Source organism: Talaromyces marneffei, chromosome 3 (genome assembly GCF_009556855.1).
Source record: "Talaromyces marneffei chromosome 3, complete sequence".
In the NCBI taxonomy this organism is placed as follows: Eukaryota; Fungi; Ascomycota; class Eurotiomycetes; order Eurotiales; family Trichocomaceae; genus Talaromyces; species Talaromyces marneffei.
In genome coordinates this window covers 1,682,583-1,695,721 of record NC_072350.1, presented here as the reverse complement: position 1 = coordinate 1,695,721, position 13,139 = coordinate 1,682,583, and the positions used below count along the sequence as shown (strand labels likewise).

Here is a 13,139-nt window from a genome sequence, read left to right as displayed (position 1 = left end):
CATCTTCTAGAATACCTAAATATTTCTATTCGCATATCATCAGATATGATAAGTATTCAAGAGCTTCCTTGGATGCATTCGTGAATGTGCTGGATATCAGTTTCGTTCAAACAATCTCCGAAATGTACTTGATCCCCCCCCCCAAAAAAAATACAAGTGCCTTCGTCTGGTTTCATGCTCATAGATTGACTTACTTGAGCAACTGCAGTGTGTTGTCATCGCGGAAACGTGCACGCACAGGAATCGTAACAGTCTTCGTAACAACCGCCGGTCCAGTAATCGTAAGCTAAAACGGTTAGTCTGATGTAGTCATAATTTGGAAGGAAAGACCATACCTGTCCCTCGACGGCTCTCTCAATGCCAGTATCTTCAGTGTGACCACTCAGCACAATCTCAACACTGCTTAACGGAGCACCGAAATGGGCTGGACCCGCATGTCGTCTATAATCAAACACATGTGTCTGAGCAATACCACCAGCAATACCAGGAGCAGTCAGGGAATATACTATGCGGGCACCGGTAAAGATTCGAAGATCGGTCAACGTCTCTGAGCTCAAAAGATCCTCTGGAGCGCCATCTGCGGGATATGAAATGGCAAGCAATCGAAGCTTCAACAAGGACAATTCAGCAGTTGGCCCAATGTTGGCCATTCGACTGAGTACGTTCTGCGAAGGCATTCGACCAGCATCGAGTGTGCGTGCTTGTATCGAACGACATATCGACGAGAGAAGGCCGGTGTGGGGCTTCATGAACTTCTTGTGATAGTCAGAAATAGTGCGCGCTGAAGATACAATCACGGTTGGTGAAATGCCCGAAGTTGCGAGCGCAAAGTCGACTCCTTCACCCGCGACGGAGTTCAGTGCAATAGACGAGTTGGAGTAAAGGGCGGCCAAGACCCAGCTCAATGCATATGGACGGATAAGTGAGTCAATTGTAAGGACCACATCTTTGGAGTCCAATCGTTGGTTTCTGGGCAACGAGCTGAGAAGAGCACCAATCGCAGAGACGAGGTTCTATACCAGTAAACGGGTGATCGATTACACAACAGATACAGGGACTTACCTGAGGTTTGTACTCGATGAACTCTTCAGTCGTGGGCCAGAAAGCAGTTATAGAAGGAGTTGCAGACTTGGGATCGTAAGCAGGAACCTCTGTATCTTCGAGTTTCTTCTTCTCCTGAACAAGCTCATGCCAAACGGCGACCTTGACGCTGCCCGCAAGTTTTGCTGGAACTTCATTCCAATTCATGTGTCGGCTTCCCTCTTTCGCAACCCATATGATGTCTTTGAGCTGCTTGTTACCTGAGGTAACCACTGTAAGATCGACGGCGCCGGCTTCTGCAATGAGTAATTCCGCCTGAACGTCCTTAAGATAGCTTCCTAGCTTCTTAGGATCTGGATTGTGAGGAATCAAAACGGTCTGGAAGCCGTAGAATGCGCTGGCTATTTTTTGTCAGTTAAAATGACCATGCCGTTGTCTTCATATGGATTCGGACGCCTACCGAACAGCGAAGCCAACAATTCGACGGAATCAGACAAACTGATAGCAACAACCTTGGCCTTAGATTCCTGGACATATCTACCAATAACGTTGATCTCTGCTGTAATCTCTTCTAGGCTGCGCTCAACGGCGCTCTTCCCTAGGACACTAAATATCTTGCCGCGCTGTCCGGCAGTGGTTCCAAATTCACCAGTTGAACCACGAACGGCTGTTTTCCAAATATCACGCAAATCGCCATTGCGGCCGCCTGTCCATTTGGGAGCTTCGGGGTCCTTGACATTCAGACCGTACTTCAAAGGAAAGCCATGGGGTACCTCTAGGTTTCTGAATGCAGCGGATTGACCTGGCTGTCTGACAGGAGCTTCTGTAGCTTGTCTAGCAAGGAGGTAAGGATGAACATCGGGATCTTTGGAAGATAGTAAAGAGTATGTGACGAATAAAGCAATTACGGTGGTGATGATGGTCGAGTATATATCCCAGTCGGCGAATATACTGGCCAGAAAGGTATCTAGCTTAGCCAATCCGGTGGCCTCTGCCGCCATTTTGAGGAACGAACGGCCCTTCAGAGCAGGGAGGATGCAGGTGAGGTTATCGACTGAGGTGTTATTCAACTCGGCACAGAGTTCCTGGATCATTTGCCGGTAGTTGTAGACATCGAACAGGCGAATTGGCGAGGATAGTTATAGAAAGAAGGAGTGTAGGAGTGTGGGGTCCGCTTCATTATGTAGGACGAGCGTAAGCAACTGTATGACGGACAGCTTCCTTCCCTAACCCGACCCGGGCTAGCTCTTGCCATCCGTCACTGGGACAGCCGTTTACTCCAAACCAAATATCAAAGAAACAACTTTCCCTCACCATACGACAACTCGACGATAATGAACGCGTCCCTCTCCCACTAACCACAGCATGACTCTTTGAGCAGGTAAGTATTTCGGTAAGTATTTCAATTTGCTCTTTCTAGGTATGTCGTCCGACCTGGAATCCTTCTCTCTACGAGTCAGTTATACTAAACTCAAACGTGCTCATAGCAACACTTTCGACACGCCTTTGTTTCACCCAGTCCTCACTTTCGCTTCTACGTCTGCTCGCCAATGGCTTCAGTTGCGGCTCCATCCACACCCAGGGCATCTGCTTCTCCTGCGCTCGACAGCCAGTCGCCGGGAAAATGGCAACACCCTCGACTGAAAGAGATTGTGAAGCGACAAAATGCGACCACATTTGACAGTCGCAATGTCAAAACCATAGCACTGAATGTCAGCGCTATGCTGGCAACGCTCATCGCCGAGAAGCCACTCAACTCAATGTGAGACGTCGCGGTGTCCGTCGCAGAACATTCGTCATTTCTAACTCACTTCACAGGCTCGCTGCGGTCGCCGGAATCACAGCAAAAGCAGATATCCTTCTGGTCATATTTCGCTTGCTCTTTATCGTCAACATTTTGACTGCTTTATACCCGCTATTTCGCCCAAAAGACGAGCTTACCGATATTCCTTTGACACCTACTCAACGCTCTCTACTTGGTCTCAACCCCAACTCTGGCCCTCCGGTGACCCCGGGCACACACTATGCCACCCCACCACGATACAGAGTTGTCTCTGGATCACGAGCTGGCAGCCCTGCAAGTCGAGGCTCCTCCCCTCTGGCAAGTGGCAGCCCCGTCAGTCGCCAGCCCTCTTACTCCCCAACGACGACCAGTCCACTTTTTCAGAAAGCACTTGCGCCCGGCAGTCGCGAAAGCGGCCGTCGACAAAGCTTTGGTTCTTCTACATTAGGTTCTTCTTTACGGGAATCATCGTCTCTTACGGCCCTCCCTTCAACGCCAACACCATCAGCTGGCAAGGGAAATAAATTGGGATTAAGCAACAAATGGCTATACGAGAAAAGTCGTAGGCACTCTGCTGGAAACAGCCTGATCTAAGGCTACAGTCAGTAATCGCATATTCGTGGATATATGGAGTTCGGCGGTGGTTGAAGCGATTTTTTTTCTAGGCGTTTTTCTGTAGGCTTTGTACCATAGTCGTCCGTCAGTTGAAAATGGCTATCGATTGTGATATGCTCTGAATATTAATTATTTCATAATAGTCTACTGATAGCCTAAACGATCATTCTTACTTTATCTCTCGCGCTCTCTTTTCTTGCATAGGAAGGCTGATAAGACTTGTAGCGCAAACTTAATGTGGGGATAAGATGTTGGAGCTCCAGGGCTCAGATACGAGTCCACGGCCCTCCCGCATCTACTCATTCTAATTCCACCCACCTCAAAACGCTAATCGACTAATCAGCTTCGGTGAAACAACAACAGAGATTGCCTGGAAACAACTTGACAACCATCATTGTGTGGATGACGGCAACTCAACAATAATCGCCTCGCTTCGGAGATGGGAGCCTCCGAGTCGAAACTTGTCTTCAAGCAAGGCATCTTCCGCTTGTATGAGGACCAAAACATACCCGCGGACGATCCTTTTTGGATAAAGGTAGGAAAACTGCTTGGTACTCATAGAATCTGAACTGATCCAATCTGAATCTTCAAGTTCTGGGAGCTACCTGAATCTACCGAGGATGTCTTTAGTCTATTCACCCCAGCGGACATACGCCGTGCTCGGGACTCATCTTTACCCAACCTCGAAACGCTCCTCCTCGCTATTTGCTCTCGCTTGATCGTCCTAAAGAACCACCCTTCATTCCCAGACCCCGAGTTCGCTCCAGACACCCATGCTCTGAACTGCATCCGCATCCTGACGAGAGTCCTCCCTTTCATATATGAAGCAGACCATCTAGAGGCATGGGAGGAACAATTCTTCTGGGCGCCTCGCAAGAAAAAGACTCGCCAGGCCCAGGTTGCCGCCGAGGTACTATTCGACGAAGCTCAAGCAGAAAATGGCGATGCACAAACTCGGCCCAGGGTCGACGAGCGCGAGGATGCCAAACCTTTAGCGGAGGAGCTAATAGATACGCTTACAGACCTTCTTTTCTATACGGGCTTTACTATTCCAAAACTTTCCACGTCCGAAGGGAAAGTGTCGTATGCGATATGGCAGAGCGGAGTTGGATGCAATACGGCAATGGTCTCGACTAAGGAACATGAGAATAACCGTATGGAGATATTGAGACTTTTGCTCACCTTGACCGGTAAATCTATGTACATGTCTCCAGGTCAGTATCCTTCTGCTAGTCTACTACGTGGAGTTGCGACTAACGCAGAAATAGCCCTTCTTCCGGTTAAAGGAGTCAGAGCCATCACATACCTCGCCACGTGCCCTGATAAGCAGATTGTTCTGACACTCCTCTGTTCATTATTGAATACAGTAAGTTCATGCCAACCAGGTCCTTGTCATAATCGCTTATGTGATTGTAGACTATGAAATATAATCCGGCTATCTGGAGAGTGCCTTATGATCATGTCGTCTGGAAAGACCCAAAGCAGATACTGGTCATTTACTGTCTACAACTACTGCTGGTTATTCTTCTATATCCCATCCCAGAAGATGGACGTGGTGCGCCTCCTAAGAACTATTACCGTCATTACTTTGGACGATTACACCGGCCACAGGACTTCCAATTCCTTGTTGAAGGCATGACCAGAATCCTCAACCAGCCAGTGAGTGAAATCCATCCATTCAGAGTTTACCTTTCTGACATGTTCCAGATGCAAGTAACGAGTTCATATCTTCCCGGGAGTCAGAAATCCGTCAAATGGGCCCCTGAGATGCTTATGTTGTTCTGGGAAGCGTTGCAATGCAACAAGCGATTTAGAGCTTTCATCATTGAATCAAACAGGTCTCACGACTTTGTCATCCTATGCCTTTTCTATGTCGCTGAGTATCGGAATGATCCCTCAAAACAAGGAATGGTGAAGATGTGCATATTCATTCTTCAGACTCTCAGCGTCGAAGAAAGCTTTGGCAAACGTCTGAATATGAAGTTTGAAGCCCAGGACACCTTACCGACGAGTATACGCATTGCTGGGTTCCGCGGTACTTATGCTGATTACTTGATTATTGTAAGCATTCCAACACGTTTTTACGGAAGTCTTGCTGACGGCCATAGTCGATACATACTTTGATGACCAGCAGTAAAGGAAAGCTCGATGCAGTCTATCCTGCACTCATGGCTATTCTTAAGAATATCGGGGCTTATGTGGAACGATTATCCTCAACTGCTTGCTCGAAGATTCTACAGCTCTTTGCTTCCATGTCATCTCCAAGCTTTCTGCTTGCGAACGAGTCGAATAATTACCTCCTTTCGGCTTTGCTTGAGTTTATCAATGTGGTTTTGGAGCACCAATTTACAAGTATGTCACTTATCCATATCTTTACGAGCGAAAAGGCTAATTGTCCTAGGAAATCCCTTCCTGGTCTATGGTATATTAAAAACGAGAAAGAAATTCGAAGCTCTACGTACTTTTACGCTAGAAAGTGGACAGCAAGAAATAGAACGCCAGAACCAACTCAAGAAAGCGGCTTCCTCAAATGACGGACTCACCGGATCGGCATCTCAGTCCATAGAGGACTTACGAAGATCCAGTGGTGCACGATCTCCGTTGACTCATATTCCTGAGGAGAACAGTCCATTTGCCATCGGTGGCGACGACTCTGATGACGATGGTGAAATACCAATAACTCCATCTCAATCTTCTCCTTCTTTACGGACGTCACGCGCAGCTTCGATATCGTCTTCTCTTGATGATAGCGTGCCATTGCAGGTTAGAGGAATGTCTGAAAAGGCAAGAGGGAAGATGCCGGCTGGTCAAATGGGCTTTTCTCGACAGAACAGTTTGACCAGTCTAAGTAGTTATTCTGTTACACTTCATTCTACGCCAGCTTTGTTTACTCCAACAGCTGCATGGGTATGTGTCACCCTTCTCAACACCTATTCGGCGGCTAATTGATTGCAGATTGAATCCTGGGTTGTGGAACTCCCACTACACACAGTACTGACCATCATCTCGTCGATTTTACCGCACATACCCGAGCCCGCCCTACAATCATCTTCAAACCCCGAAGCAAGAACCCTAATCAACAACCTCCCCACATTCGCCGAAGAGCCCAACATACGCGCTCTCCTCGCAGATCCGTCTTCCATCAAAGTCCACTCATTCGAATGGTCCGCACTCGCGTTGGGCTGGTACGAATCACTTCTATGGGGCTTCATCTTCTCCAGCGAAATGCTCGTCGGATCCGCAAGCAACTCCACCCCAGGCTCAGTGGGTGTCTGGAATGGAACAGGTATCAAGCTATTCAAGGTCCAGGAAACAGCTGCTCAGGGGCCGTCACTGCTCGCTCCAAAGGGAGCTGTTGATGCCGTGGGCAGCAACCTCGTTAACAGGATAGGTAACTTGAGGCTGCCGGGACGCAATAGCAGCACTCAGGATAATCCGAATCATTCGCCGACGACTCGGGAGGTTTGATCATTGATTCAAATATACATATTGTTTGCAGCTTTAGCCTCGCTGTGTGTGTTAGATGCTCATGCATGTAGCACAACGTCGTTATGCAATAGCGCTCTCCTCGAACATATAATTTATCAGGTATATAGTTCAATGTTATTTAATTGTTCTATGAGAGAGGGGTGTGCTAGGATGTAGTAGTCCGAAATAGGAGTAGGGTACGATTCTTAGGGTAAACGTATATGAATATCGTTCACAGCTATTCACTAGGAAGCCTCTGCGCTGTGCCTGCTATATGATTTGCACGCTAGCTGGCTAATTACTAACCAAGGTTATGTGTAACTATTATATGTCTATAGTCTATAGGATATATAGCTATCTATATTATTATTTATATTCTAGCCTTATCATTGCAGCCTCTGATTGGCTAGAAATCTTTGAACATCGATTGGTTACGCCCCCTACTCTTTGGTCGAGTTGGTCGTTTCAACACAATACCTCCTCTTCAGTTTCAATTGATACTTCCTCTTCACCTTCTTCTAGGCGTCTACTTGCTAGGAATCTTGCAAACAAGTTGAAGGGAGCTGATCGGCCCTTCTCGAAGTTGAAATGCCTTGATTGCCTGATAACCACATCTGAAACATCCATGCATGCGTAGTATATTCGTGCATGCTGAGGAGCCACGCAAGAAACCATCAAGACTGGAAACCTCTGCTCGTGTTTGAAATAATACTCAGGGGGGCTTGCGAGGCTGTGGTTCATCGTCCTCGTCGTCCTCGTCGTCATTTTCGATCATCACGCGCTGGTGTGCGCGGTTTCGCATTGCGGCGATGAGTTGGATCAATTCCACGTATAAGATGCGACCAGTTCTTCCGGACGTTGGCTGCTGAGACAGCATGATAATATGAGGATGCTAGGTCTGCTCATTGTCTTTCCAATATTCATAAATGTGAGCACGCCATTGATTTTTGTGCTTTGCCCCGAAGATTCCAGGTTGAGAATAAATCTCACCAGGCAGTCTAATCTGTGTTGGCGACATAGAGACGCTATGTATATAAAAACTTACCGGATTGGTACTAGAAAGCTCAAGTCTGCAAGACTCCAAATCAACGGAGGGAAATGCTGGCGTGCAAAGCCAGGGAAAGTCCAGTCCTTAAGATAACGTGTGAGGTATTTTGTATGATCCCCAGGACTTTGCATGCTAGTTGGAATATTGACCGAGGTTCCATAGTCGATGAAATCAAGCAAAGATTTCCCGGTCGACGGATTATTACAATTCGTGTGATCAAACGGATGATCGTCGATGGCCGATTTGGGTAACGGAGCAAAAAGAATGGGAGGATCGTGACTCAGGTACAAAGAACTGTAATTCGACTCATCTTCTGTTACTTGAAAAATATGTGGAATCAGCCTTATCTTGCAAGTGCTCAGAAATTTCGCTGATACTTCGTCGGAGACGATGTTTTCATCGCGAATCGTTGTCAACAAGGTGTTGGGCCTTGTACAGAGACGTGAGGTTGTGCTGGTCATTTCAATGATACTTCTTGAGTGTAGCTATGGCTTAGGAAATCAAATCGCGTGAATGTGAAGAGAATCAAAGGGTTTGGACTGGAGCGAGTCGAGTTGTGCGTAGTAAGTTAGATCATGTTAAGTCGTTGATTCTGTTCACGTGCTAAAAACTACGTAACTACTCATGTTTGCTATGTTTGCATCAACTCAGAAGCCCTTGCTTTTGCTCGGTTCTTTTGTGCTAATATTTAATATATAAAAAGGATTAAAATCCCTAGCAAGATATGTTTGAGTGTGTGCATCAATATCAATTATTACCAGCCCTTATCGTTCCTCCTGTTTATCAGACGGATTAGTACTAGCGTGAAATCTCGCCGTCAATCGATACACAGCACGTGACCTCAAATCAACCGTCCAATCACACGCCGGCCCAGCCTCGATGAAGGAGCAACCTTGGAAGCAACCACGACATGGATCAAGGAGAACCTGACAATTCACCAACCCACATTTAAATCAATTATGCACCGGTAGTAATGCCTCTTACCCCTAATAATAATGGCTACACCACGGCTGGAAGACCTCTTAGCTGAGGTTCTGCCTCTGGGCATCCAGCTCAACGTCCGTCACATCTCCACAACACCAACACGGTGCGAGGCGATCTTCTCCGCGCCGCCTGGCCAGGACCCCGAACTCACCTACTGCGAGTCTCATTTCTTGATTGTGACCGTCAACAAGAATCACAGCGAAGATATTGTTGATGATGAGATAGCGATTCTGGGTGTGGAGGTTTATGTCTATACGACTGACCGCCTTACAACGCTGTTTGTGTCCAAGGCAGATTCAACTGGATACGTGCATTTGTCGACTTCCCGCCAAACAACTGCGCCCAAGATTTCGTTGTTGAGGTCGTTGACTACTACTTTTATATCTTTTTTGGCGCGTTCGTATCAGAGGCCGGGCGTGAGGTTGGTTCTCTCGCTGTTCGCGCGAGCGCAGAATCAGTATCTTTTCCCCGGCAGTGTGGATAACGAGCGGAAACATGTCTTGGATGATCGGGGATTGATTAAGTGGTGGTGCCGGGCTGCTGATCCGTTACTTCGTGAGCATACTGCCGAGTCTCGACAGCAGCAGCAAGAGACCAAAGAGAACGGGAATATGGAAAGTGTGAAAAGCTCTGCGACTGCATATCTACTCGTGCCCGGATGTGATCAATACGAGAGTCGCGCGTTCTTCCCACCTACAGCACGATCGGATGATAATCAAAATCATCCCAGATGGCGCGTGTCGTATCCTCTGAGTCAGATATGTAGTCACCCGGACGCGCCGCCGAGATGTCTTGTTCCACGGTTTCCGGATGATCCCAAGGCGCGGTTTTTGGATGACTTGGATGATGAGTTGTCTACCACTTCAAAGGCCGGTTCTGAGACAGACAAACCCGGTCATTGGCGAAGTGTTAGATCGTTGGAACAGTTTTGGGAGATGATGTCTTTTCGACAGGAGTGCTCTGCGGGTAGACTCGTTGGGTTTTTGTGGCTGGTTATCAATCCGCCTGGGTTGCTCAGTTCGGATAAACTGGTGAGTCAGGGCGCAACAGAAGTGGCTCCTGATACGAAAGAGAAGATACAATCCGAGGGGGACAAAATCGCTGCTGCTACAACTTCCGCAGAAGCGAAATTTGACGACAGATCATTACCCCCTTTACAACATGAGAAACCCCAACCATCTACAGGTGCATCGGAGGCTAAAAGCAGTGCTTTCTACTGGCCTGAAATAGGCAGAGGAGAAATTATATTGAGCGAGGAAGATTACAAACTTGCAAATGACGTGCTACTAGATCAAGATTTTGAGACAGAAGAACTCGCTATGAAGGGCACCATGGCCTGGATTCGTAAAGTGGCATCGGTTGCAGATGTTCTCTGGTGGGGAGTCAAGGTTACTGGCAGAAGGCAAATACTCGAAACAACACAACCAGCAGTTCCGACGCAGACGATCGGTTCAGGGCTTATTGTTCGGAAACGGAAGAAGGGGGTTGAACCTACGACGACAACCAGTGTCGAAGCTGAAGCTGAGCAAACAAGCAATGCAGACAAACCGGTGGAAAATCCCAAAGAAGGAGGGGTTAATGTTCTAAATGCTAGTTTTGTCCGAAAAAAGAAAAAGACATAACTAGCTAAACTTTACTATAAGTTAGTTAAATGGAATAAACGGCTTGTTGTCAAAGCAGAAACAGAGTTCGTACTTCCTAGTAACTACCTACTACCTACAGTAACTAACTACTATAACAAATCCGACGGGATCTCGAGGGTCGGACACAGCCCACGTCCCCACGAATAATAGCTTGTATTAAGTAGCACAGCTGAATCACGAGCCAAGGTCGATCGAAGTCTTAATTGACCGACTAAGTTAATTCCAGCTGAAACGGGAGGAAAACAGCGACATCAACCGAAGCATCCGAAATGAAAATAGTACCCTATGGTAACAACGGTAAGGATCCACCTTGATTTAACCTTCCAGTTCGTCCAGTTACTCCAAAATATTATTACAGTTTCTGTGCCTGGATTTTAACCTCTCTTTCTCCTTTTTCTTTCTTTTGCAATCTACTACATAATACGTATCTTTTGTTCCTCGAACGCCGAACACAAGTGTCCCCATTTCTACAAATGCTTGATTTGTTGCTGTTGTGTCCGACTACGCTGTCCCGCCGCTCATGATAGCAATTCCGCTGAGCTCCTCCGCTGTCTTCCAACGCGCGGCGGCCGGAAGTTCATCGGACGATCTACAATGGGTGATTGAGAGTGCCGGATTGGTTGCCATTGCGTGGTATTTGCTGGTGGTGTTTGTGTGTGCTTTGGGGTATTTGCAGATGTGAGTAACCACCCCTTGCAAGTCCGCTGGATAATCCACCTCTTTTTCTGAACATGGGGTCTAATGAGCTGAGTGGTTTAGACGGAGGCTCTATTCCAATGTGCCCCCCAGATCAAAGTCTGCGAGTTCCTTTGACGCTCCCCATGTCACCACCATCCGACCCGTAAAAGGCATCGAGCCATACCTATACGAATGCCTTGCGTCAACATTACGACAAGACTATCCCCGCGACAAACTGACGACGTGTATTTGCGTATCTACAAGAGCTGACCCGGCATTTCCTATACTCGAAAAATTAGTCCAAGACTTCTCGGCCACATGCGATGTGCGCATATACGTTGAAGAAGAAGACCCGCTTCTCCAGGAGGAAAGCACCTATCCCATGGGCCCAAACCCGAAGATCCGCAACATGAGCCGTGCGTACAGAGAAGCTAAAGGGGATATCATTTGGATTATAGACTGTAATGTCTGGGTCGGAACAGGTGTGTGCGGTCGAATGGTTGATAAGCTGTGTGGTTACGGTGGGAAACGATATAAGTTTGTGCATCATCTCCCGATTGCAGTCAACGTCGACCCCGAGGACGCATTGACGGGCGAGTCGCAGCCTTTACTCGCCGCGAATAGGAATGGTGTGCATAAATCGGGTGCCGACAGGACGACCTCGATACTCAAGGAAGGAGGCGGCCGTCTCGAGGAACTTTTCCTCTCGTCGTCGCATGCGAAAATGTATACTGCCATAAACACCGTGTCCATTGCACCATGCATCGTGGGTAAATCGAACATGTTTCGAAAATCCCATCTGAACGATCTCACCAAGAATCCAGATACGTCACCCGTTCAAGGCCCTGCTCGCAACCCGGGCATTGACTGGGTTTCCGACCAACTATGTGAAGACCACATCATCGGCGACTGGTTATGGAGGAACAAAGTGCAGGAAGAGAAAGAATCCAAGAAACCACTTGGCAAACACGGCATGGTCTTTGGAGACTTTGCATTTCAGCCCGTCGCCAACATGAGCGTCAAGGCTTATATTGCGCGACGAGTCCGCTGGCTCCGTGTACGCAAGTTTACCGTTTTGGCGGCGACCCTTGTTGAGCCGGGGACTGAATCAATCGTCTGCTCGCTATACGGCGCATTTGGCATGAGTACAGTAGTCGCCAAATACCTCGAAAGCCGTGGCTACACTGAAATAGCCACCTACCTCCAGCGATGGCCTACCTTTTTCTTGATGTGGGCCAGTAGCATTTTTATATGGTGCATGGTCGATTGGACATTATACCTCAAACTCCATTCTGGCTCCACCGTCGAAATCGACTCAAACACGCCCCCATTCGCAAGACCATTGAAATCATCCGCAGATAAAACCTCGCGACGCCCCTTTCGACAATGGCTCGCGGCATGGACGATCCGTGAATCCCTCGCTTTCCCAATTTGGTTCTGGGCCGTCTATGGCGGGTCAACGGTGACATGGCGCAACCGATCTTTCCGAGTGTCGCTGTGGGATACGAAAGCGCGTGAAGTTGATCGTTCCGCGCGGCCTAATATTCTGCGAAATGTCAAGGATTCGTCGTACTCGAATAGCAGTAGTACGACTGTCGGGCGGATCTCTTCTTTGTCGTCATCATCGAGTTCCTCCATGGCGGAGAGGAATAAGATTCGAAAAGATTAATTTCTTGGTCTCAACCACTTCGGGGTCTATGTTTAATTAATTTATTAAGTATTGTTAATGGCTTATGGGAAGAAAGAAAGTAGATAGAGATTTGACCTTTCTGTACATAGGTAAATTTTTACAAAATCAAGCATGATTCAATGCTACATAGCATCAAATAGGAGGATATCACATGGCCTTTCATCTGCATTAATGTTCCCTCTTGTTATA

The 13,139-nt window shown here is 47.6% G+C and overlaps 5 protein-coding genes across 5 annotated transcripts; 4 read left to right on the top strand and 1 right to left on the bottom strand.

Moving 5' to 3' along the window:
* Window positions 1-190: 190 nt before the first annotated feature.
* EYB26_004361 (uncharacterized protein) lies at window positions 191-2,042 on the bottom strand (the record flags this gene model as incomplete). The annotated part of the gene is made up of 4 exons (XM_054263654.1): window positions 191-286; window positions 336-1,013; window positions 1,063-1,442; window positions 1,502-2,042. The coding sequence occupies 4 exons, from the start codon at window positions 2,040-2,042 to the stop codon at window positions 191-193; spliced, it is 1,695 nt and encodes a 564-aa protein (XP_054119629.1).
* Window positions 2,043-2,591: 549 nt separating this feature from the next.
* Window positions 2,592-3,418, top strand: EYB26_004360 (uncharacterized protein; the record flags this gene model as incomplete). Its single annotated transcript, XM_054263653.1, has 2 exons — window positions 2,592-2,803; window positions 2,860-3,418. 2 exons carry the CDS (start codon window positions 2,592-2,594, stop codon window positions 3,416-3,418), a joined length of 771 nt encoding a protein of 256 aa, XP_054119628.1.
* Window positions 3,419-3,878: 460 nt separating this feature from the next.
* Window positions 3,879-6,907, top strand: EYB26_004359 (uncharacterized protein; the record flags this gene model as incomplete). The annotated part of the gene is made up of 8 exons (XM_054263652.1): window positions 3,879-3,974; window positions 4,032-4,653; window positions 4,708-4,805; window positions 4,856-5,098; window positions 5,147-5,500; window positions 5,548-5,791; window positions 5,841-6,346; window positions 6,395-6,907. The coding sequence occupies 8 exons, from the start codon at window positions 3,879-3,881 to the stop codon at window positions 6,905-6,907; spliced, it is 2,676 nt and encodes an 891-aa protein (XP_054119627.1).
* A 2,043-nt stretch (window positions 6,908-8,950) lies between these two features.
* Window positions 8,951-10,561, top strand: EYB26_004358 (uncharacterized protein; the record flags this gene model as incomplete). The annotated part of the gene is made up of 1 exon (XM_054263651.1): window positions 8,951-10,561. The coding sequence occupies one exon, from the start codon at window positions 8,951-8,953 to the stop codon at window positions 10,559-10,561; it is 1,611 nt and encodes a 536-aa protein (XP_054119626.1).
* Window positions 10,562-11,102: 541 nt separating this feature from the next.
* On the top strand, window positions 11,103-12,929 carry EYB26_004357 (uncharacterized protein; the record flags this gene model as incomplete). The annotated part of the gene is made up of 3 exons (XM_054263650.1): window positions 11,103-11,260; window positions 11,342-12,030; window positions 12,085-12,929. 3 exons carry the CDS (start codon window positions 11,103-11,105, stop codon window positions 12,927-12,929), a joined length of 1,692 nt encoding a protein of 563 aa, XP_054119625.1.
* Between the last annotated feature and the right edge of the window lie 210 nt (window positions 12,930-13,139).